Here is a 24,148-nt window from a genome sequence, read left to right as displayed (position 1 = left end):
GCAGGTCTGTGAAGGAGACGTTTTGAAGGGTTGATGTAGGGCATTGCTCACGCTATAAAGTAGACTACACTAGATGCTATTTGTTGTAAATACAGTGATCCTCATGTGTGTTGCATATAATATGTAGATGCACTAGATGGCTGTAAAGGATGATGCATCACATTTGGAAAACTGGTGACTTTAAGTCTCTCACAAGAAAATCAGTTACTAGTGTTTCGGTGAGCATGGCTGTACAGATCTGCCATGTGCAATTAGAGAAAAGCACAAAGCAACATCACATTTTACTGACATCTTAGCAACAGTAAATTGCAAAGCTTTCCTGTATCGTATGCTGTAATCCATGACTGCCCTTTTTTGTTCTCTGACAAATTGCAATTGTACAGTTGTAATTTGTACTGTTAGATTCCTTCCTCCACCCTTTCCAAAATCAGAATTGAAGGTTTGTAGGAAAAAATTAAAGTTTTGTCTCTACTCTTTAAAAATGCTGGCATTAAACTGTGGCTACATTGGCACACACAGAAGAAAGCTCATTTCAAATCTTTTTTTTTTTTCTTACTATTTTCCTCTATGTACTTGGCAGGTTATTGACGCTGTCATGCAGTTGTATAAATGGCAAAGAGCAAAGTCTTGTAACTGTGTGAACACTGACATTTCTAAAATTGTATAGAGAAAAAATAGATTTTTTCAATTGAATTGTATCTCTGCATAGCGTGTCCTTTCAGAATAATAATAAACACTTCTTATTTGCAAATACAAAATCACAGCTCGTTTTCTCTGTTTAGAGAGACTGTAGGTTTATGCAGAAGTCTTCCTTTTGCATTTGTAATTCCTTCCTTTGGCACTTCCTTTCTAATTTGATAGTAATTAGTAATAAAGCTCTAATAAGGTATCTTGTTGAAGTTCACTAGCTGCATCCAGTCAGTATTGCTTCTGAAAATTCATTCTAAATTCTCATTCAAATGAAACACAGCATGTGATTGAATGAAATAATATTGGCGCAGGGAAACTTGGCAACCGAAGGGACTATCACAGTCCCTGGAGAGGTTTTTTCTCTTTAGTGCCCTTCCACCAGCGCTTGTGTCCGGATCCCATTGAGGGCTGCTAAGGAGCTAGAGGGCGTGGTGTGGGTCGGTGACTAATAGCAATGCTGGCAAATGTCGTGTGGAAACAGCTTGGAGTGAGTGGGTTTCTGCAAATGTAAGATAATTCCTAGTGGAAATGGAGTGTAATTTCCAAACATTTCTGATACTCTGCTTCTATGTTAGCAGCCACAAAGGGAAAACAAACAAAAGAAAAGCAACAGCTTTTGCAGATCCCTCATCTCTGAGGCACTGACTTCAGTACAAAAAGATATGCCCTGACATAGTAACAGTCTGATCATCTCTGCATTTTTTGTTAATTAAAGATTATATAGATAAATGAGAGCAATAAATATGTTAATTTTACATTTAAATGTATTCAGTACAAAAAACAACACTTTCCCAGCAAGGTTAAAGCCACGTTTGTGTTGAGATAGCTGGTACCTCAGGTTTTTCTGACACCATCTCTACTTTGATTAGATTGAGTGAACTCTGAAGTGCTTTGCTGGTAAAAGGCCACATCTGCAGCAAGATTTTGAAAATAATTTGTAACCTACCAGCTGCCAGGCTTCTGGCTGATGGGAAGATAAGGATCTACACTTTGCATTTCCTTAGAAGTCATAATATTGACTGTTTTGTTCCAGATAGTCTCTGCTGAAAATTACGTTGCAGCTGGAAACTATACATTGATCTCCTGGCCTTTCACTTACAGAAGAATAATGAATTTTTAATCTGGAGTAGCTTCACAGGGAGCTGGCTGCTGAGTAACTCTTGTCAAATTCAGATACAGGTAGAAATGTATACCACTTCACGACTCAGAATCTGAATGGCAAACACCATTGCTGAAGTATTTTAAGAACTCCTTTCTGGTTCATTCATTTTCTGGAATTGTCTTAAGTGGCTGTCTATGTCCTGCATTATTACAGTTATCTCATGGGATTATTAATGTGGGAACATCTTGGAAATAGTGTTCTAATACTGCCATAGCATCTGCATTTTCTCTGTGGTAGTGCTCGAGAAGAAAAGACTAAATCCAGCTTTACAGCAAAGACAAAAATGATGAAGATTTTAAACTTTTAAATGCATTGCTAGCGTTGATGCTCTCAGGCCAGTAGCCCTCTCGCATCCTAGAACTTTGCCTGACATGGAAGGGTTTCCAAATGTCATGATTGTTCTAACTGTGACAGTGCTTGTGAATGCTTACTTCTCATAGTTCTTACTGAATTTCTTCTAGAAGTATTTACGCAAATAAATAAATAAAGTAGACATACTCCCTTATAAAAGTATAAGAATCTTTCTAAATAGGGATTTTTCTTGACAGATTGTTTTCTGGAATGTTTATTGCTATGAGGGAAATTGTCTCTGTGTCAGCATTTAGCACTTGTTCACACATTAGAAAGTTAAAGATTTACAGATGTACCAAACAACCCACCCCTTGGTAACTGTTTAATGTCTGTAAATAAGCAAATTTGAAATTAAGAAAGGATGAGTTAGCAATTTCCAAAGAATTGACCTAACTCTTCAGTGTATTTCAGTAGATAAGTGTGGTCAGGATTTTTTAAAAATCCTCTTATGAGCTGTATAGAAATCTAGGCTGATATAAGTGAGTACTTCAGGTATCAGTCTGGGTGCCTTGGTCACATGTGAATAATATGCTATGTGCCACCTAGAGGCATGTTGGAGTTGTTGCACAGTTCTACTGGTCGTTACTGCTTTATGGCAAAAAGAAATTACCACCGTGATGTTTTGTGAAATGCTGTGTGTTAGGGTTGTTCCACTTGTTCTGAAAACTCAGATCAGTTCCTTTTTACTCTTTAGTGGTTTGCTTTAGTACTCATTAGCATTCAAGTGCTAAAATTGATTTTTTTTTAAAGAAATCATAATTCTGTTTCATATTTTGTTTTATACATTTATTTTTTAATATATAAACACACCTAAAAATATTTGCATCCCATCTAAATCTCTACTGATAAGTGTCTCTGCATCCTGTTAAGAACAGGTTATAGAAAGCAAACAGAAGAAATCCCTACAAGTAAGAACAGTGATGCCTTTAAATACTTTTTTTAAATTTTATAATAAAGTGGTAGTTGAGGGTGAAATAATATTTTTCTTTTAAACTTCTTGCTTCAGTATGATTTTTTTCTTTACCTTTCTGGTAATTTTTTTTTGCGATTAATGTCAGCTAACTATGAATAATCATTAGAAATGGTTATTAGCTGTATTTGAAGCTCAGCTGTTGTGGAAGAATAGAGTATGGTTAATTATTATACACCTAGTGAAGCAATGTTGGTTTTTTTTAATACCTCTTTCCTGCTTAGAGAACCTAAAAAGTGACTCTTGAAGCTTTAATGATGAGATGTATTAGCCTGCATTAGTATGGAAGGGTGCCAGAGAGAATTTCATGCTGGAAGTTCTTTGAGATGTTCTTTAAATTGTTCTAAACATGTATGATGCTTTAATTTCCATTATTGGAAAAGTATGCACGCAAAGAGTGATATTTATCATTTTTAATCTGCAGTGATTTTCTGTTCAGGAAGAAGGAAACTTGTTTTTACTAGTGTTAGGCAATGGATGTGCACAGATGTAGTAATAAATATTGTACTCAGAGGAAGAGCTTTTCAGTGGCAGTCTTTCTATTTTCAGATAGGCAAGATTTAATGAAATTTAAAAGTTTATAAAAATGACAAAATCAAATACTATCTTGGCAGGTGACTAAGTGAGTCTAGTGCTAACTAAAGAGTCAATTACCAATGCTTTACTTTATCCTACAAATATAAAGATTACGTTTCTTCACTGGATGTTTATGAAATTTAACTCACTACTGTATTGCATAAGGGTTAGCTGCATCATTTTTGTTTCCTTAAAATACACTCATTCCTTATAAAGCAATCTAGTTGTAGCACTGGCTTTTTCTGACATAGAGGCATCCTCATGGTGTCCCACTCAGTGTCTGCTGGTCAAATGGTTTGGGGTGATAATTTGAGTTGATTAATTTCCTTTGCATATTCATTTTTTCTTTACCAACAGCTGGACCTATACCACACACTATTTCACAAAGGCTTATTCTGAATAATGGTACATGCTGGTGACCTTCAGTTACTGCCAGCCAGACCTGGATTAGCACCTGCTGATTTGGAGGCAAAAGGCTTTCTACCCTTTTAATCTTGCAGTGATGTTGTCCTTAAACTGCGGCCAAGGGGTTTCAGCTGCTCTCTAAGCTTTTTTTTAAAAAAGTAGTTGAATTGATGAGTACAGGACCTGGTGGTGGTTGCTTTGTGGGTGTGGGGGGGTTTTTTTTGGTTTTTGGTTTTTTTGGTTTTTTTCATCAAGACCAATCCAATATTGCTTAGTGGATAAAAAGTCTTACGCTAAGAGAAATGAAACCCATACTGACATCTGCTAAATTGAGTTTAATGAAAGCTGCCTAAAATCTGTCACTTATCCAAGTTCTTTCAAGGAAACTTAATGGATTTTGACATTTGGGGGATGGTAGAACAAATTTATTTCTTGTTTCTGTGATTCAGGTTTGTTAAATGAATGAACAGAATCAAAACAAGTACACTGGAAACATTCCAACTCTGTAAATCATTTGCCTCTGTGATTTCTTTAGGGTTTTCCGGGAGATATTGGTGTACCTGGATTAAACGGACCTGAAGGTCCTAAGGTAAGACTATATGAAAACTTATTCATAGTAACAATAAACAGTGTAAATCTCTGAGGAAAAGCTCTGAGAGATGGACACTGGCATTATGAGAAGATAATCTTGCTGTCAAAATACATGTACTTTGCCTCAGGTATTTATATGAGGAAGCTAATCTAATGTTTAATGCTGTCCATGCAGTTACGAGGGTAATTACTGTGTTAGATGGAAGCATGCAATGGCAAGTTAAGTGCAAGGAAATTTGGAGAAAACGCTATGGAGCTAGAAAGTAGCATATATTTCACCTATATGTAAATAAAATGCATGCCAAATGCATGCAGATCTCTATAGTCTCACTGAGTAATACAGATATATCTTTTTTTTAGAAATTTTGAAAGAAATAGTAGCTAAAGATATGGAAAAATGGGTAAAATTCACATGCCAGATTAAATAATGCATAAAATAATATATATAATAATAAAAATAATGGATAAAATTTATCTACCAGAAAATGACTGTGCCAGATTAATTTAGCCTCTGTTCTTTAGTAGACTAATATTTTAGACCAAGCTTAGGCAATAATTCACATGTATAGAGTTTTCAATGAAGTCAGAAATTAACCCAGAGGAAGATGATTGAATAATATCTAATGATTGACTACTTGTTCTTGAAAGGCAAGTACCAATTAAGTTTCTCACTCACCAGCCTTGCGACTATTCTTACATTGTATTTTCACTGATAAATAGGCACAAGTACAATGGAATGCAATTCGTATACGAAACAAAGTTGACCATCTTTATATGGTCTTAAAAATTGCACTTTGTACTAATTCATCCCACTTCTATTACTTCAGACTGATGCATGCAAGGACTCAAACAATAAATCCTACTGTAAAGTTAGAGCTTCGCACCTGGCAAGAAGGAAAGACACTGCCAGATCTCTCTGAAATAAAAGCACAATAAGGTGGTTAGAAATTAAGTGAAATTCTAGAGCACATGAGGCAAGGTGTCTCGTTAATGCCACTGCACAAAGCGCGAGAAGACTTTATCTAAGTAGTACACCCAGTTCTGGGCATTTGTATTCCAGAAGGACTGTGGGATTAGATGCAGAAAAGGATACTTGAATGACTGTATTCAGAGAGGCAGTTTATTTATCCTACCAAAATGAAGGGCCTTTTTGAGCTTTTTAAGTAAACCAGAGGGCAGAAATTGGTGAGGCAAAAGAACTGTGCAAGACCAACAATATAATTGGTCCAAGAACGAAACATGCACGTTGTCCGTAAATAAACAGAGATGGAAATTACAAGATTTCTCATCAAGAGAGTTGTGAAATTCTGTGGCAGACTGCTCAAGAAAACATAGGACAGGGAGCAGTAAATAGTTTAAAGATATAGTCTTATTTGTACCTGGAAGATTGTAACAATCCCTCCATGCCAAAGTTAATCATTCTTGAGAACATCTCAAATAATCCAGTTGCCAAAGCCATAGCCAATCTTTTCTGCATCTCATATCTTTCAACTGTGTCAAAAGCCTTGTCCCAAAATAGCTCAGAATTTACTAGGAAGGCTGAGAACTCATTATCTGATGCAGCAAACTGGGGAGAAGTTAAAATACATTTCCAGAGGCAGGTGTGGACTTTTTCTTTAGTTCTGATTTATTGCCTAACTTGTTCGTATGTATATATCTATAACGTTAGCAGCCGTATATGAATGAGTGTTATCTGACCATTGCAGTGGCAGTTGCTCTTGTGTTTCTGAGTTACCAGGGCACTTTAAAAAAAACCTTTTGATGCAAGACTGTGTCTAGGATCTTGGGGAAATAGGAGAAGAGAAATACAACAGTTCTTGAACTGCAGATCAGATTTAATCCTCCAAGCTGATACCTGAATGATATAACTGAGATCTAATCTCTGCTGTCCAGTTTCTTCACTAAGTGAGATCATATTATTCCACATTATATCCAAAGTGTTAAATTTTTTGTTAGATGTTTTTGTTAGAATTGGGTTGATGTTTAATACATACGTTACTGATCTATTGCCTTTTCATAGATTCCAGCAAAAAAAGTACTAAAAGGTAGCCTACAAAGTTTAAGACTCTCTGTTCCTTTGAAACAGAAATTACATAGCTGAACAAAATCCAGTGGTCTCCAGCACATTTGGTCTTAAAGACAAAAAGCTTAGACAGCCTGCTCTAATCAGGGAGAATTGATGGCTTACATTTGAGAAGGAAGATTACCAAACTGGAAAAGTTCTTACACTGCTCATAGTACCAAGGGAGAGGGCTGCATAACACTGGAAATGTTTGTCTTTCAGGATTCCCAGCTGTCTTGTATTGACTGCAGGTTTAAAAAATTTCCTCCAGCTTTTATTTTTAGAAAACTGTTCTCACTGTGCTGCTCTTTCCCCTCATGTTTTTGTTTATGCTTCCTCAGAAGCAATACCCATTTTAAAAGCCAAGAAAGCAGGGTAAGCTTTATTTTTTAGCAGTTGGAGTGAGAGAAATTCAGCCTCTTGGTGGAAAGTTTAAGCTCTGTGAGTGTGATCAGCCATCTCTAAATACCAGTAGAAGTTCTGGATTGTCAATTTTCCCTAAATTAGTGCAGTAATCAGCAGATCTGTCCTCTCTAAAATAATGTTCAAAGGATTCATTATGTAATTTGGTCTACAGCACATTACTCAGCTTGGAAACAATTATTTTAGAAGGTGTTTGATCTTGATCCACTTACTAAAGAAAAAAAAACAACCCACACTTACATTTACAAAAGGGAATAAGAAAGTTTTTAAGAAGTTCTGAAATAATTTAGTTTGTTTCCTATGTTATTCTCGCAAGTATTTATGCTCCGTAACAGAGAAAAGTGGGAGGAAAAGATGGTCAGAATATGCTGACTACAACTGTAGTTTTCCAGCAGTGTGTGTTGTACCATGGGAGTAGTTGAGAACTTCCTTCCTCTGCTCATTTATGTTTGTTTGGATACACATTTAATAGAAGTGGCTATTAGGAGTTTCACCACTTCTGGAAGGGATGGTCAACTGGGAAAATTATATATGTGAAATACAGGATACCCCCATTTGCTGACTCCCCTAGTTTTTTCCAGACACTTTGGCACATATCTAATGACTACCTTCATTTTCTGTTTGTTGCCTGAAACCTCAAAGGGGAGACGGATATTTCATTTAGTCTCAATACTCATTTTACAGTCTGGGACTTTTTTCCAGATCCAATTAAGTGCAGGGGAAGGGTGTGTAAAGTAGCAGTGTTGCTAACACTTCCACTGTGCAATTACATTGTACCGAAAGCCATATCTCCTAATGTGCTTTGCTATTAGAATAAAACAACAGTTCTGTCAATGAAAAATTTTCCTGACTAACTACAAAAGAGTATTACTTATGTAGTGCTACTAAAAGCCCTCCTGTCACTTTTGTGGTGGTATGTCAAACAGCAGTCCACGCCAGTCTTCCCCAGACTGATGGGCTCTTTGATGAAACTCAGTACCTTGAGGTGGCCTGTTCTGTTTTCTGTTCCATTTTACTTTGCGTGCTAAGTAAACTGTTACTGGACCAATGCCTGCACCTTCTGTCTAGACTTCAGCTTCATTAGAAAGCAATTAATAAGGCTTACACTTGGAACTTTCCCACCATTGCTTTCTTCAGAGGCTAATCGTATCTCTCCTAAAGGGCAGTTTCTTTGTTCTTCTTGCTTTATCTGATATTGTTAAGCTTAGCTTTCCCAGAACATTAATAATATGTTTACACAGATATTTTTTTTTTGTCCTACGCCAGGTCAAGTGCTTTTCCCAATTACTACCATTGTAATTGGGATGACCAAGATTTTTGACACACTGCTAGCTGTGAAGTCATTTTAATAAAGTTTTGAAAATGTTGGTGTGAGCACTCATGAAAATTCAGAGTTGGCAGAGGATAAGGTGCTTTATCTCTTGGGAAGCTCATTATAATCCTGACAGAAAAGTAAGGACTGAAAATCACACATAGTTTTGGACAAGCTAGTAGTTTAAATTCACTTTGTAGTTCATTTCCATTTCAATGTTGTCATCACGTTATGCTAAAGATGACCTAAATCAGAGATCTATAAGAGTTATATTGGTTCTGCTTTAATCTTAATATGATGGTGTGCTTTATGTCTTCAAAAAAGAGGATTTGTTCTTTTGTGAGAACTCCAATATTTCTTATTTCCTTTTCAAAAAGACAAAAGCTTCAGAAAAATCTATGTACTAGAAGATCTATGTGACTGTAAGATACTCAGTTTCCAGCAGATAGTAAAATTTTGCTGCATCTTCTCCTGGCTTCCTAAGGGAAATCCTAAGAACAATGGTAAGAAATGAGGTCTGCTTCCTCAGTTTTGCATTTTTGTCCAGGTTTGTAAGAGCAGAGAAACTAGACCAACCTTATTGTTAGTTAATATAAGTTCTCACTGTGTTTGGATGTTTAGGGACTTCTGGGTGATCGAGGGCCTCCAGGGCCACAAGGCCCCAAAGGAGTTGAGGTAAGATGGAAAAATTATCCAATCAAGAGATTATGTTTAAAAGAAAAAGTTGTGAGGGATAAGAGGGTTAGACAGCAATGGTTAGGTGTTTATGGTGGTGTCATGCAAAATTTCAAGTTTCTTTTGCATTTTGGCAGGTGTTGCAAAGAGGTTTTAGCAACCTTACAGGGCTGCGCATCCATTATGTCGTTTATTTTAGTTATTTCAGTGGAATCTCAGATAATATGTGTCCAGAGTCAGATGTGGTTGTAATTGAAATTGCTTGTAATTGAAAAGGTTGTGTACCACTTCCTCCAAAACCTGGAGAAAATATTCCATATTGAGGAGGATCAGTGAACCATAAAATGATCACAGCATGACATCCTGGCACAGCATTGACACAAATCCATGCTTTAATATAACCATGTAATGGGTGAACCCTGAAGAGTTAACAGTGCAGTTCCTCATCATTGTGTAATTATATCGGTGCACTGCGCAGCAGAGGCACACTATCTTATTTCTTGTCTTACACACCTGACAAGCCTGACCCCCAGCCTCCCTCCATCCCTGAGAAAAGACAAGGATAAACCCTGCCAAGATGGCTTGGGTAACTTGGTGGCTGTGCCATAGCAATGTGGAAGAGAAAAGCAGGAATGTTCCTACTGCTTTTATAGTCATGAAGAGTCAAATGTTGCTAGAAGGGAGTAACTGCAGGGCAGACAGAGAAGTTGACCCATCGTTGCTGAGTCTCTCCCTGCTCAAAATTGTGAAAATACCACTTCAATGGTAGGTATACCAACAGTTTCACAGCCTTTCTGGCTGCATCTGGTGGCTACATAGGGCATGCTTTTCTGGCTAATGAATTTGTCTGAAATCAGATTAGTCTCTCTTACAGTGTTTCTATCAGACTTGGACTCATACAAACACATATGAAGCAAATTTAAGATGATATAATAAATACAAACAGTTATCTGCAGATTTTCTTTTTTAAAGCTAGACTTGGCATGAAGGTTATTGAAGTCCTGATTTCTTCTAGGGAGAAGTAGGACCAGCTGGACCTATTGGAGGAGTCGGCCCAAGAGTAAGTATAAGTAATTTTGTTAGGGCAGACTATTTTTCAGCAGAAGTACTGCTTTAAAAGGTAAATTTACTGTGAGAAGTAACCATGTTAAAGTGGCTTCTCCTGAATAAATATGTGTCTCTCCTCAGCACATGCTCAAAGCAGAGCTGGGAGGAGAAATGGTTTTCCATACGAAGGATTTGAAAGAAAATCATAGCCATGGTGCACAAAATAAAATTCTTGGAAAGGAAAGTCAATAACAAACTGCTTATGGTGCTTTTCTGAGACAGATGAAACCACCAGGCACTTCCTAGGGACTGAACCAGCTGATATATCAAAATATTTAAATTGGGGAAGAACCCACCATGAGACTTAGCTCACAGGGAGAAATATAAAGGACTGATGCTTTAAGAAATTATTTTCAAACTGATCTGGTAGACAGTTGCTGAAAACAGTAAAGCTCGAATGTCACAACACTGTGCTGACATGTTTTAAAAGATAAAAGTTTTAAACTAACAACCAATTTTCTTAGTTATAAAAATGTACTAGTGTCTAAGAGTATTTTAGTGGACTTGAAGCTTATTTTTAGAAAAATTATAATCTAAAAATGAATACTAGCCTGCACTAGGGGCTACGGGAGTGTCTCTAAGTGTATTGAAAGCAATATGATCTTCTGCCTTTACTTGATTTGCTTGTGTGGTAATCATTTTGAATGGTCTTGGTCTTTGAATGCTTGGTCTTCATTTTGAATGACTTTCCATTTCTTGCATGAACTTGGGAAAGTCTTTCCCATTGTTTCCTGGTTCCAGAGTGGATATATTCCATGTCATTTTTCCTGTTCAGTAGCTAGTTAAAGCTGGAAATTTGCTTTCTGTTAGAAATAATTTTAAAATGCTTATTTGCTACATGGGTTAGGTGTTTAAAAAAAAAAAAAAACCACAAAAAACCAACCAACCAAACAGAAAAACAAAAAAAACCCAAACCCAACCCCCTTTTTTTTTTTTTGGCTAAGGAAAACATGCAAAAAATTGAACAGAATTTCAAAACACGTTGTGACTCAGTTCAATATTCAGTTTAATCTGCCTGAGCTTCTGCCAAGAGCTTCATGGAAATTTTTATTTTGGCTGCATCATACTTTGAGTCTCCTCCTTGGGCAGGGCTTCATGGCTGGACAGCATCTCCCATGTCGTGCTGTGGCAATTAGAAAAGATGATACTGCAGTGGGTGATTCATGGGCAATGAGATACCTACCTTCACATTCTCTGCATCACCGGGCGTGCACAGGCCGCCATCAGCTGGTGTCAAAGTGACCCAAGAGGAAAAATTTTTGTGTAACCTAGCAAACTGAAATATTTTTAATCTATTTTGGGTCAGTTTGACCTAAATTGTTTTGGTTTTGATTTATCTGTGGGAAATGTGCACACCATTGGCATGTCTTACGGCTCCCTGGTTTCTCTCTCTCACAACAAGCTGTTGAGAGAAGAATGTGTGGAGCTGAGGTGGGCCCCAGAGTTGCTGTCTCCAGACATTTTTTAGTAGCTTGCTGGCTAACATGCCCTCCTGAAATGAGAGGTAGGGGAAATGGGAATTTTGCTTGATGGGGAGCCCTGCCTGTTTTTCCCCTTCGTCCCGGGGCCCCTCTGCTCTCACCTGGATTCTGCGGCTTCTGTTGGCTCCAGCTGTTTCACAGCTCCAGGCCAACTTGTTTGCACTGCTGCTCTGAACTCTGCTTCCATCTCTGCTTTTCCTTGCTTCTTCACTCCCGCTTGTAACATAGACTATGTGATTACATCAGAGAGAGAGAGTTCCAACCATGAAGTTGTTAAATCTGATATAGTTTAGCAGGACTGAGTCAGTAAGCTGCTGAACACATCTGTCTTTTTAAATGATGCTTGCTTGATTGCAATTTCACATTCATTTGATTTACATAAGTTTTGTTTCCATTTTCCATTAAAGGAGTTTAAAAAAAGTAAATGCTATCAAAATTGTGTTGTCACTGTACTAATTACATAGCCATGGGGGCAGGGGAGGTCTCCGAGAGGGACCTGAAGAAGTGGTCTAGCCATGCATGGCCCTGAGGCACCATCAGCTGTCAGCTATGCCTTTAGCTGACAGATGTGTCTCTAACTTGTTTTTTGCAGCCTCCAGGGTTGGGGTTTCTTCATTCTCCTTGGCAATCTGCTTCAGTCCTTTGGCTGTTTTACAGACGGTTTTTCTAATGTCTAGCTTTTCTATCTGAAAGTCTTGCCTGTGTCTTTCTCGCTACAGCCTTGCTTCCTGTCCTACAGACCTTATTTGTAGGCATGGTGAATAGGTTAGTCCTCTTTTCAGCCACTGTTACCCTGACTTTCTTAGGGTTTGCCTAAACTAGGCAAAGTATCCGTGTAGGTGATATATGGTAAACCCTTCATTATTCTTATGAAACTGTTCTAGTTTTCCCTTGGACAGTAATGGAGCAGGTTTCTAGTGCTTCTGGAATTCTTCATCTCTTCTACTGTGTAGTATTCAGGTAAAAGTGTTCAGCCCCAGTTCAGGTTTAGGCATGCACCAAGCAAGCAGCCATAAATTTTCACCTCAGTTTTCTCCTCCCCCCCACCCTTGTTTCTAACATTTGCTTTAAAAAACGTGCATAAGACCAAAAACCCCTGGGTCCCACCTGAACAATGCTGCCAGCAAAATAGATCATCCTCTACTGGAACAGAAGGTGAATATGAACCTGCACTCCAGTTCCCAGGTCCCAGCTTGGAAAAGAATTCCCATATGTCTAAAACAACTGCAGCCAAAACTGAGGATGCTTCCCCACTTACTCAGGATATATCTCAGGTTCCACAGAGCTCAGCCTGTTTGAACTTAGGAAGAGGTTTTTGAGCTGAATCTGATCACACAATCTGATTTTTTTCATTCATTCCTTTTGAAAACTTTCCACCGACTTATTCTATTCCAAAGTCAAATGCTTACATTCTCTTAAATTAATCCTTCTAAATAAAAAATTCTGGATTTTTTAGTATTTCTTTATTTGTCCTATGAAAATACAGTAGATGCCACACTAAAGAAGCAACTCTGTTTATTCAGTTTCCTCCCAATTAACACTCTTTCTCAAAGGCTATCCAAATATTAACACTGTAACTGTCAGTGTAGCTCAGCTCAGTCAGTGCGAGCATTGGTGCATTTTATGTTTTTGTATCTTCATTGTTGGAGCAGAAAATGCCTTTAAGGGGGGGGAGATTGTGTTAAGGATGTAAAAAGGAATTGTGAGTTGATTCCTTTGAGATACATATGTAAAACAGAAGCTAGAATTTATATAGTCATAAGGTGAGCAGTTCCTCCTGAAGACGGAGGAAAGTGCTTTCAAAGCTGCCCCACTCCCCCAGTGCAGTATTTTCTGAAGGTGGCATATGTCTTCCTGTGAGCTGAAGGCATGTGAGGAGCTTGTGGAGGCATGGGAATAGAGTGACAGAGAGAGATATTTATATTAAAACATATGCACCTGTATCAACCCATCGTAAGGTGAAAGGAAGCACAGGTCGTTGCTGCTTCCTGAAAGGGAAGGGCAGAACTTTCAGCTAATATTTTAGGAAAGAGACATTTCATTTGGGAATAGCCTGCCCTGGAAGAGTAATTTTCTCAGGGGTTTGCAAGCAGGAAAGCAGCCATCCCTAGTTTAACCTTCTGTCAGTGGCTTTTCCTTGATGTGTAATTTATAGTTGTATTGCATTTCTGTTTAAAGCCAAATCTGTGTGTTTCAAATTGCTTTACCAGTTAAATCCACTTGTTCCATTTTCTCATCAACTTGCATCTGTTGTGTGTCCTTTGCAGCTAGTACATAGCTGGGGTACTACAGCCAAGAAACCTTTACAAGTTGTAACTCCAATTCAGTTCTGATAGGACTAAAATTATCAAGGTAGTTAATAGTGGCCACTAGTTTTCTTTCAATGAATTTAGTTTAAAACATTTTTATGCTACAGTTTTGCTCTCTAGAAAGACTTTAAGGTTCTTTGCAGCAAAGTAGTTAAACAGCATGTAGTAACCTGCAGAAGCCCATCTCCTGTTCTTTGCTAAGCCTTGTGGAAAGACATGAGTTGCTTTATCTGGGTCTCTCAGAACTTCTCTTCATGATCTTTTCTCCCTGCATTCCTGGCTGTGCCATGTTTTAATCCATTAGCAAAAACAAAAGTCTGTTCCTAAAGCAGTGATATTTGTTGGAACTTGTAGGGTAAAACGAAATCACTCAGGCAGAGAGAGAACAAGAGAGATAAAAAGGATTAATATGAGAAGTCATGGAACCTGCTAAGACAATATAATTTTAAGCCATGTAGAGAATTTGTCAGATGCCCAGAAACTAACATACCCATTGTGCTCTGAAAGACAGGCACAGAGCAGCCAGAGCAAGAGAGCCAAATGGAAAAATCCCGTCTTTTTTTAAGAAATCTGTTTGTTATCTATTGCTTTAGTTGCTCTTGTCTCAGAACAGCCGATGTGGAAAGGAAAGCTCTCATTACAGAGTCCTGTCATTGCAATTATTCAGTCTGCTGGAACAGCAGCTGATAATTTCCTTTTAGCAGAAATCTGCAACTTTTTGTTACTGAATCATTAAAATGTTGAATTAATTTTCTTTTTTCTAGTTGTCAGGCTTCAGTGATCTCATTAGCAACTTGCTAAAGGGCCAGATCCAGCCCATCAGACCTTTACTTTTGGACTAGGGTCTTTGCCTCAGATAACCAAATGGTTAGGCCATGAAGAGGAAGTAAAGTATACCTGGAGGGAAAATGACCTCCTAGAAGTGAGACATAATTAAGTTATAAACATCTAATTGAAAGTTCAGGAGAAAAGCATTCTGGTTTTTACACCTTTGTGGGTCTGTGTGAGTGACAACAGAGAGGGGCACATATTTCATAAAATGCTTCAAAGATCTCGTTACTTCATGGCCTCCTGCTCTGATTGATGTTGCTGTATTTCTTCCAGGTAGCAATATGTTATTAACTGAGTATCACAGGAACAAGATCTATCAGCAGAAAAATGCTAGTGGGGAGAGATGAGGCTTAAAATAATCAATTTGATTAACAAAGAGGAGAGGATATTTGAGCTGATTTTGTCTGGTTGAGGAAGGACAGTTATGACACCAGTCCCTGAAGTCTAATCATCAAATTCTGTTAGTGTGAGTCCCTGTTCTGCTGGAATTAGCTGGGAGAGAACGTGACTTTGCCTTTTCTTTGTCTCCTTAATATGTTTTTTAAAGTGAAACTGAAATGTGTTTGATTCTTGGATTGTGACTGGTTTTCCTCAGTGTTAACTGCTATAAGAGTTAATACAGGTTCTGCTTACTGTGCTAGTATTTGCTTTAATAATCAACAGTGTATTTTCAGATGTGGATTTATAAATACACTAGCTTCAAATGTTGCTATTAAATATTACCAAACTGTACATTTTTGAGTGCACATATTTTGATAACTTCATACCAATTTCTGTATTTATCTTTTAAAAATTAAATATTTACAATATTTTATTCTAATCATTATTTTAGGGAAAGCCAGGACAGAAAGGTTATGTAGGTGATCCTGGACCGGAAGGTTTAAAGGTGAGTGATGGTTTTATGTATGAAATAAATGTGTTTGGAGTATCAACTGTGTACGATTATACACTGCTATATACGGTGGCATGCCAGTGAAAGGATATGAGTACACGTGCCTCCATATAATATAAATGTATATCATACTGGTGATTCTGCTTTCTTGCAAGATCCCATTTTGGAAAAGAAGGAAATTATGCAGCTCTAGGAGACAGGGATATGTGAGCAAAGACAGCACCTGCTAAAATGAGATCTAGCTGCCTGGGGATGTGAGGGTGGCTGGGCCTGCGGGCAACAAGGGATCCAGGGCAGTTCCTGCACTGGCAGGACTTTGGGGGTTTGAGGGGGGATGCGATGAAGTGCTGCAATTTGAAAGAGGAGCTTGTGGCGGCAGAATTTTTCAGTGCTGAGTTGCAATCTGATTAAACAGTACCCAAATCACTGTTTATCAGGGCACTGAGATTATAGTTGTAGGCAGTTAATTTATAATGTGTATACACCCAGCTTCCACTTGTAAAATACATAGCAAAATATTCCGGAGTTACGTAACATGGCTTGCAGTGTTATTAAGGAGAACAGAATTAATTAGCCTAATACTTAATGCCAGTTCCAAGCTTTTGGGGGGAGGGGGGAGAAGTTTGTTAAAATGTCATTCAAATGTCAATTTTCCTAATATTTCATAAGGAAATTAAAGTTATCAATAGTGTGCACAGGTAACATTTACTTTTGAAGCAGTTGTGAAATAATGAAGGTAATTTGCTGAAAGGAAGATGTAGATAAAAACTAAATTATTCATTTATACTATTTGCTGACTTAATGTATTTAGTGAACCACTTAATACATAGTTTTAATTTTTGTGGGCAAGTCCTAAATACATTAGGACAGTGCTTACATCTTTTTACAAAATCAAAATTAGCCACTGACAAAATTAAATTTTTGCTGGCTGCTTTATCTTAGCTTTTAAAGTTTTAACTGGCAGATGTAATTTAGAAAATAAAGAGGCTCCTAGGAAAATAGAGGACTTTAATATACACATATGAAAGAAATTACTTTTCTGATGAACTACATCATCTGTTTTCTACATTTAACAGGGAGAACAAGGAGACCAAGGAAACCTTGGAAAAACTGGTGAAGCAGTAAGCTTGAATTCTCTTTCTGGTTTTATTTTTAATTCTATGTTTATTTGAGAGTGGATGAGTAATTTGTTGCAGTAAGTTTCTGATGAAGTTTGCCTTTCTTTGAAGCTGTAGTAGGTTGGCTATACCACTGTGGTCTTTCAGAATCATACTATTTAAAGAAATTCCCCATTTTAAGTATTTTCCAGAGTTAATTCTGCTTTTTTCCTAATAGGTTGAGTGAACATCACAGGTACTTGTAGGGATCTTCCAAAGCACGTTCGAGTAAATGAATGAGTGATCCTTTACCAGTGACATAGTTTGAGAGGCTACGTTTAGCCTGAGATGTATTTTGCAGACTTGTTCTGTCTGTCCTCCATAAAATCACAGAGCTCAAGGTGACCTTGAGGTGACATGTAGTCCATCCTCTACTGCCTAGGCAGGATCGGTTATCTTTATATCATGCCTAACAAATATTTGGATAACCAGTTATTAAAAAGCTCCAAGAACAAAGGCTCCATGACCTGCAGGCAGCCCAAGACTTCTCTGTCTTTATTTTTAAAAAGTTCTTCCAATTGTGTAACCTGACTCCCTTCTGCTGGAAACAGCATTTTACAAATGATGGTTGTTATTGTGTGCCTCCTTCATTCTTTCTTTTCAGGCTAAATAGTCCCAATTCACTTAGCCTTCCATGTTTTCTAGATAATTTAAGTCACATTCTTACTCTCCTGTAGACTGTTTACAATTCATCTAAACATCTGTGACTCCATCTTACTGCCCAAACTGTTCAGACTGCTGAGAGAAAGGAAAAATTGCTTCTTACAAGCCATATTCTTGCATACACATCCCCATTTTTGCAATAGCTTGTAGTTACTTGGTTTCTGATCCACAGTCTCCAATCCTTCTTTTTTAAAGTCATTATCTTTCCCAGTTCTTCCAGGTGCTTTTTTAGTTGATAATTATCACTTAAACATACTGCCTTGCAATTCTCTCTGCTTAATTTCATCCCTTGCCCTTTTGTATTTTTAACATTTGTCTGGAAATTACGAGCAGGTGTGAGCTTGTTGACCCATGCTTGAGCTACCCAGATGTTGTATAGAACATGACCAAATCAGTTTTGTTTCTTGAGTTAATGTATGCCAAGGAGAGATACTGTACTGTCGTGGTTTAACCGCAGCCGGCAACTAAGCACCACGCAGCCGCTCACTCACTCCTCCCCAGTGGGATGGGGGAGAGAATCAGAAGAATCATCTTCTTCTTCGCCAGCTTTATATACTGAGCATGACGCCATGTGGTATGGAATAGCCCTTTGGTCAGTTTGGATCAACTATCCTGGCTGTGTCCCCTCCCAGCTTCTTCTGCACCTGGCAGAGCATGGGAAGCTGAAAAGTCCTTGACTAGTGCAGCAACAACTAAAACATCAGTGTGTTACCAACACTGTTTTCAGCACAAATCCAAAACATAGCCCCATACTAGCTACTATAAAGAAAATTAACTCTATCTCAGCTGAAACCAGGACACGTACACTGGTTTGGGTCATTTCTGTACTATTCACATAAACTCTGTTCAACTTAGCAGTCAGAGTGAGCTCCCCATTGTCTGCAAATACCAAGCAGACATACCCCAGACAGCTCGTCAAATGGTTGGATACTGCTGAAATTTTCAGAACTTTTTGGAAGTCAAGTCCAGTTCCTCTGTGCACTCTGAAGACTCTGTGCTCCAGGGAAGGGGACTGAGAAGCTGGACTCTCAGTCCGTTAAAAGTATCTGCTTAGACAGGAACTGATAATGCTTTATAATGCCATAAGGTCCACTTAAAAGTCAGCCAGCATACCTCTAAACATAGTGACTATGCTTAGCAGCAGCTTGATCTGTAGCTTTGTTCAGCAGTTTATACATAGCAAAACCTTCATTTTGTTAGGTTGTAATCAGAGCTGTAAAGCAATAGTTTACTTTCCTTATGATACCATTTGGAAAATCTGGAGTTTTTTATATTACTGAATGATTAGGGCAAACATGGATGAGTACTGGGGAAGGAGGATGCCACAGTAGAGAATGGGTAGGACATCATAACACTATGTTGCTTTTATGGAGAGATGTAGAAATTACCCCTTATGGGGACACAGTAATATAATCTCCTGTCCATACAACCAGCATTTCTCTGATGACATTATACTTGCTCTTTTTTTTTCCCCAACAGTGTGCAAAATGAAGCTGTTATTACATATAAATTCTGTTTTTCAGTCTGTAACATGTTAAGGAAAATTGATAGCATTTACTCTGTTGTACAGTGCCACATGCACCAAAATCCTCAACAAAAGAGAAAGCTAAGCTCAATCTTAAATCACTACATTAATAATAGTGCATAAAATGGTCACAGAAGCTAGTTACTTAACCTTAAGTTTCTGGATTTGTCATGGGCTTTGTTTTGCTCCTCAAACTTGAATTCAGTGCACACATTTTCTACAACTCAGATATTTTGTACGAACATGATAGCATTCACCACTAAATGAGCTCCATTCTAATCAAATGCGATATTCACTAGCTCAAATCTATAATCAATGATTATATGTTGCAATGATTATTAATAAAATAATCATACTAACTACCTAACTGTAGTCAGGGACAAGCTGCAAGAATAAAATAATAAAAATATTCTTTGTGCCAAAAGAGGGGATGTTGCAGCCCTGTTACAGTGGTATAAAGAAAGATAATTATGGCCCATCATTAATTACCACTTCCCACACTTGCTGTTTGGAGAATTTGCATATGATACAGGATGACATGAGATACCTGAGAACTGAAGTGGTTCATAAACTATTGAGAAATACTCTTTATTTTTACTTGTGGATTGTAGAATGCCTTCTGGTTTATTTACAGGCATTTTAATCAAATGAGCTTCATAGGCCCTTGATCCTATTACATTACCTTTGTATTATCTGGCAGCAGAGGACTAACGCCCGCTACATGGTCTTTAGGGGGATAATATATATTATCTTGTGGTTAAGGCCAATGGTAAAACACCAAGAGCAAGAGACAGCCTTTCAAACACACTCAGCAGAACTCACAGGAAGACCTTTCAAAATCCCTTCCCTTCACTTTATTCACCACTGTAATCTGTAACAGTTAAGCTCTTCCAAAGTAAATTGAAAAGTACTAGCAGGAAGAGGATGGTTTTTCCTCGTATGCAGAAAATGGTTTTCCAGATGTGTGTCCTGATGCAAAATATTTACTTCTGTACACTTTGGCTGCAGTTTTTACTTCCAGCTTCTCACCAGCTTCTGTTTGTAACAAGTCATTTTTCTTTTCCTTGGTGTGCAGAGAGAATCCAAACTTCTTAATTCACAGATAAATTCACTCCCTGCTATTCAGTATTGGCTCTGGTGGCATACATGATGACTCCAGGACATCTCTGGAATCAAACATGCACACAAAAAAAAAAAATTGAAAAACAAAAGACAAAGTACAAGAGCAAAGTACAAAATGCAACTAGCTGCTGTAACAGATTTTGAGATGGAGCCCAAAAGACGGTGTGGAGCAAGGCATCTGTCCTTATTGATGCCTTGTGAAGTTTGTGTTACCAGATGCTTGGTGACACCAAATACAAAGAGGATTTGTACAAATAGCACTAAACAATGTGCAATTACTGTACAATTTATTTAATAGTAAAGACAAAGGGAAAAAGAAGTTACAAAAAAGTTGATAGGAAGTGCAATGTCTAATAAAATTCTGTGTGTATGGCTTCTTCCTTCTGCACCACCCCCTGCTTTGGCTTATCTATTGTTTGTTGTTTATTAATGATCTTTATTGACTAAGTTCTTCAAATTACAGAATATGATGTATGCTTTTAAGCCCACAGTTAAAATACACGATACTGGTTTTTTAGCAATGAGGAATCCATCACAGTAGTCCAGTTCTCCAAAAGAAAACTAGTGCATTTCCTGAATAAGCTGTCAAAAGGAGCAATTTTACAATAATAAATCCTGTAAATGTTGATTTCATAGCAAATTATGACATGAAGCACATGTGCACATCTGCTATTGATACCAAAGGGTTGCACCAATATTTTTCTTCTGTTTCTTTCCATTTTTTTACTTTTCCTGGTATCATCCGTCTTCTGTCTTTGACTAATACATCTGTCACTGCTGCCTGAGGTGCCAAAATAGTTATTGCTCTTCCAGGTCAAGTACTGCTTAATATCTGCTTAGAAAAATACAGATGGCAACTGTACACAAGCAGGGAAGTTTCAACAGCAGGAGATTGGACCATAATGCTTGGTTATTCAGTCTAGTAAGATGGGAAATGTGCTGAAATACAGCTTTGTCAATAGGCTAGAAGCCATATTGTCCAACATTTCTTAGGTCACATGAAGCTGCTGACTCTTTAGAGCACATTTCTGCCAAAGTATTTCTGGATGTTTGTCCAGTGTGGAAACTGAGTAGACTAAATTTATAAAATATTCACTGTGCTCATAAGCTCAAAATGACACACATTTTAATACTAGATCAGGAATGTGCCTAAGAGCAAACTTCAGGCACTATTCCTTAACCGAGTCCTACAACAAAAATAGTTTCTCTGGCTACCATATACGCCCTGTTTAAAGGGGAAGGTGGGCAGGTTCAGGTGGTGCTGTTTGGCTAAGCAGAGCCCAACGCTGTGATAGGACCCAGCAGTTGTCCTTTGCTGCAAGATACTCAGTTAACTGCAGGACCATCAGGTCCATTTGAAGAGGTATTGGTTAAGATAGTGAGAAGTAAGGGACAAGAGGCAGAGCAAATTTACACTGCTGATGAGACAAAATCTTTTGGAATTCATGCCAAAGGAAACAACCACAAAATTGCCATTACAACTGGGAGGAGGAAAATCTCACTTTGCTGATATGTGCAACTGGATTTTGTATGCTTAGATCAGATGCTATCCAGTGATGGATAGCAAATATTTGAAACCAACTTCAAATATCCCATAAAAATGAGATAGACCTGTCTATCTCAAAGTGTCAGGGATGATTTAAGAAAATGATTCATTGCTCAACTTCTATGGCACAAAATTGAATTCATCTGAACTTAAAACAGTTGCCTGTCAGGATTGTGCTAGTGTTTGGTAATGCTAGTGTTTACCCAGACTGGGTCACACTGAGTAACTAAGTGCAAGGTAATTCTAGTTTCTCCTTGCCAGCTCCATTACAGAAATTCAGCCCTTGGCCCATACACTTCTGAATTAGAAATCACTGACATTTATACACATATTGAGACAGAGTGCAAGGGTACAACTGTCAGCTGTAGCATGTACAACTGGTGTCAAAAGGACAAACTAAAATAAGCAGAGTTCATGAACACAAATCCTGGAAAAATAATCTTCAAAGACCTGGAAAAGTTACATGTCAGCAAGTTTTGAAACAGCAGAAGTTTCAAAAGCTTCATTTCAAAAACTGAAATGAAAAGTGCTTCCCCCCCCCAAAAGAAAGCTAAAAAGAATAGAAAGTTACAGTCTATCAAAGAAAAGAAAACTGATATTTAGGCTGTCAGTGGCAGAAAATGATCAGCCTGTAAGAGCCTGTGGGAAGGCAAGAAAAGGCTGCAGTCAGGCCATGTGCCTAGGAGTTAAGTTGCTTTTGAGAAGAATTCCCATAAAGCAATTACCACATCTCCTGCAGAGGTAAAATTTAGCTGGATTAGGCACCAGGGATGCTTAATTCATGGAGAATGGAAACTGCAGTTCCTTTTGCTTGAAGAAAAGATTAAATAGGCTTTAACTGATGTTTTCAGGATGCTCAATAGAAGGAGTTCTTTGAACTATTATGAAAAGTCTGGGCTTTGGGGATACGCAAACAAGAATTGTAAGCCATAAGCCAAAGAAAAGTCAATTGTGGAAAACCTTTTTTTCAAAGACTGGTGAATGCATGGGGCATTGCTAAGGGCTTCAGAAGAAGGAACTAGTTCAGCTGCTTTCAGAAACCTATTGGATACAGATTAATGTAAATTCTACAAAGATCTTATGGTGAATGTTAATAATGATACTTCTGTGTCTATGTTGTGCTTCTTGTTTTTACCCTAGATGAACTGATATACCATCATTGCTGCTAGGTCTTTCTCTCAAGAGTGGGGAAACGGGTTACAACATCTGGAGGTTAGCTTTTTCAAGCTGCTGCTCATTTTTCTTGAAGGACTTTTTGCTAGTAGTGCTCTTCATCAGCTAGTTTCAGCTGCCATGCTACCCTGCATAATACCCACAGCCCCACACCCTTTATGGTTTTGCAAGTTAGGACTCACACCTTAAGTCAGTCAACACTCCCTATACCATTGAGAACAGTCAAAGAGAAGGATAATCTGTTCCATGTGAGATTTGTTACTCAAGGAAAAAAAGCCACTAGTTAGATGGATAAATGTAAATAACTTTTATCCCAATTCAGTTTAGCCAAGATATGACTCTCTGGAGTAATATCTACCTTCAGAAGAGTATTTTTTTTTCCTTTGCACAGATTACAAAAAGCTACCAGTGTGAACTTGACAATCAAAACCAAGAATTTCTATAAATGTCACTATTCTGATTGTCACTTGAAAAGTGAAAATACTTCAGATTTGGATGGGGTTTGTGTCACCCAATTCAATTCATGTCATCTCCAAGCTGCTTACGGCAAGTAGACTGTGTAAAATCCAGTATCCTTCCCATCGAGTGGACCATGTCCTGACTGCCACTACAGCACTGACCTCAGGCTGCCTTTTTCTCACGGTCATTTAAAAGATTCACATACAAATGGAACCCTTGCAGATCTACTAGAACATCAGAAAAGCGTACCAGTCCTCTGCTCTTTCCCTGACCAAGAGAGGAATTTAGCCTTTCCAGGGAGTCAGATGCTACCTGTGTGGTAGTTATTTTGCAGCTGTGTTGTTGTTTTCCCACCACCTGATCTATAGCTTTATATCCATACTTATTTGCATGCCCAAGTGATTTTGCAGCACTAAAATAGGAGAAAAATGTTTAAGGCTCATTTAGGAATAAGGATAAGTTTGTCCAGCATGCATTAAACTTATTCAATAAAGGTGTAAGTATTGGCACACATCTAGTCTTTTCATTGTTTGTCCCATTTACTGTCTGTCTGAATTTAACTGATGTATTTCATGTACTCTAGTGGTTTGGGAGGAAAAATATAGAGGAATAGTATCTGCACATGGCATCTGCAGTTTGGCTTCCAAGGTTTTGGCAGTGGGCACA

General features: G+C 38.0%; 1 protein-coding gene across 5 annotated transcripts in view; it reads left to right on the top strand.

The window, feature by feature from the left end:
- COL24A1 (collagen type XXIV alpha 1 chain) overlaps window positions 1-24,148 on the top strand; it is a 151,487-nt gene that overhangs the window by 65,711 nt on the left and 61,628 nt on the right. For all 5 annotated transcript variants that reach the window (XM_072868270.1, XM_072868271.1, XM_072868272.1 and 2 more), the window contains 5 exons: window positions 4,690-4,743; window positions 9,164-9,217; window positions 10,233-10,277; window positions 15,778-15,831; window positions 16,914-16,958. In XM_072868270.1, the coding sequence (XP_072724371.1) occupies window positions 4,690-4,743; window positions 9,164-9,217; window positions 10,233-10,277; window positions 15,778-15,831; window positions 16,914-16,958 (252 nt within the window). The remainder of the gene's footprint in view (window positions 1-4,689; window positions 4,744-9,163; window positions 9,218-10,232; window positions 10,278-15,777; window positions 15,832-16,913; window positions 16,959-24,148) is intronic.

The sequence above is a fragment of the Ciconia boyciana genome, chromosome 7, assembly GCF_034638445.1.
Source record: "Ciconia boyciana chromosome 7, ASM3463844v1, whole genome shotgun sequence".
In the NCBI taxonomy this organism is placed as follows: Eukaryota; Metazoa; Chordata; class Aves; order Ciconiiformes; family Ciconiidae; genus Ciconia; species Ciconia boyciana.
The sequence above is the reverse complement of the archived record's forward strand: the minus strand, read 5'-3'. Positions and strand labels throughout refer to the sequence as shown.